Genomic DNA, 1,554 nt, shown 5'->3' on the forward strand with positions numbered 1-1,554 from the left:
CTTCTCCTACTAGTAGTGCTTCCAATCCTGAGCGCAGGCACACCTATCCGATTGCGCTTAAGCTGCGTGCAATCGAGATGCTTCGATCCATGCCGTACCGACAAGTCGCGGCCGAGCTCTCTGTTCCAAGCCGAACTGTGCGCAACTGGCAGCGTGTGGAGGATCAGCTCTTGGCCTACAAAGGGAACAAGAAAACGACGAACTTGCCTGGTGCTGGCCGCCCAACCATACTGCCGCAGCCTGTCGGACTTCTGGCATTCATGGACGCTCGCCAGACCCAGGAATGGGTCACGCAGTACATGGAACGCCAAAAGACTGGCCGTGGATACGACCACCTCCTCAAGCTGCTGCAGGAGTTCTACCATCGAAACGGATACACCCACCAGCAAGCCTGCCGAGCGAAGAAGGTCCTTTCGGACCTTGAGAGCACCCGCACCGATCAAGTGATGGGGTGCATCGTGATTCAGTATAGATTCGACAAACCACTCGAGTTTTCGAAGTTGATAGCGAATTTTCACAAAAATTTAATTCGTACACCACTTCGATGGGATATTTGGTCGAATAGTGGATTTGATTGGCTACTTGATTCTTGACTTGGGTTTTGATTGGTCGTATCTCGATTGTCATTCGATTGAGCGCCCAAACACTAATAGGAACGATTTTGCAGCAAGTGTCGATCCCACCGCCGTTGTGCAAGCAGATCGTGGTGGCGTTGGAGCGTCTGCAGTCGCCGCACAATATTTTTCACTTTGTGGCGTTCAAAAGCCAAGTGCGAATGGCTTATCTGCACACACTTCTGACGCTGCTCACCCTAATCCTGCGAATTCATAATATGAACTTCAACACATCTTGATTGGTCGGAATATTCTTCGTATTTCGTAGTTCTTTACCCAATCATGTCGCGAGAATTGAGTTCTACTTCGATTTCAGATGAGCCTTAAATTCCCTCGTTGTCTGTATGCACGTAGCATGGGGGAATGAGTGAATTGGTTGTTCGTCTTAGCATCAGCCATCCCCCAACGCTTCCTTGCACGCTGATGGGACCCCAGCATCAAATGGTACAATCAACTATCACTGCCACACATCATAATCCGTTTTCACACAACTTAGAAGTGTATTTGATGGCGAGGTAGTGACAAGCGCAGTGCTGATCACAAGCGCTGCGCATGTCATCACCATGCCATCAAATACATTTCTAGTGAACAAAGTAGAGTGACCATGCCATCAAATACACTTCTAGTGAACAAAGTAGAGTGAAAACCGTTGGTGGTTGTCGATTTGGAGGAAACACAGAGTCGATGTGACATGGCTACTCGTGATGATGTACTGCATGTACTGTACAATCAAGTGATGGGGTGCATCGTGATTCAGTATAGATTCGACAAACCACTCGAGTTTTCGAAGTTGATAGCGAATTTTCACAAAAATTTAATTCGTACACCACTTCGATGGGATATTTGGTCGAATAGTGGATTTGATTGGCTACTTGATTCTTGACTTGGGTTTTGATTGGTCGTATCTCGATTGTCATTCGATTGAGCGCCCAAACACTAA

The 1,554-nt window shown here is 47.5% G+C and overlaps 1 protein-coding gene across 1 annotated transcript; it reads left to right on the plus strand.

Annotated features, from left to right (window-relative positions):
• Window positions 1-77: 77 nt before the first annotated feature.
• H257_19142 (hypothetical protein) lies at window positions 78-981 on the plus strand (the record flags this gene model as incomplete). Its single annotated transcript, XM_009848290.1, has 2 exons — window positions 78-466; window positions 969-981. 2 exons carry the CDS (start codon window positions 78-80, stop codon window positions 979-981), a joined length of 402 nt encoding a protein of 133 aa, XP_009846592.1.
• Between the last annotated feature and the right edge of the window lie 573 nt (window positions 982-1,554).

Source organism: Aphanomyces astaci (genome assembly GCF_000520075.1).
Source record: "Aphanomyces astaci strain APO3 unplaced genomic scaffold supercont1.371, whole genome shotgun sequence".
Taxonomy (NCBI): domain Eukaryota; phylum Oomycota; class Saprolegniomycetes; order Saprolegniales; family Verrucalvaceae; genus Aphanomyces; species Aphanomyces astaci.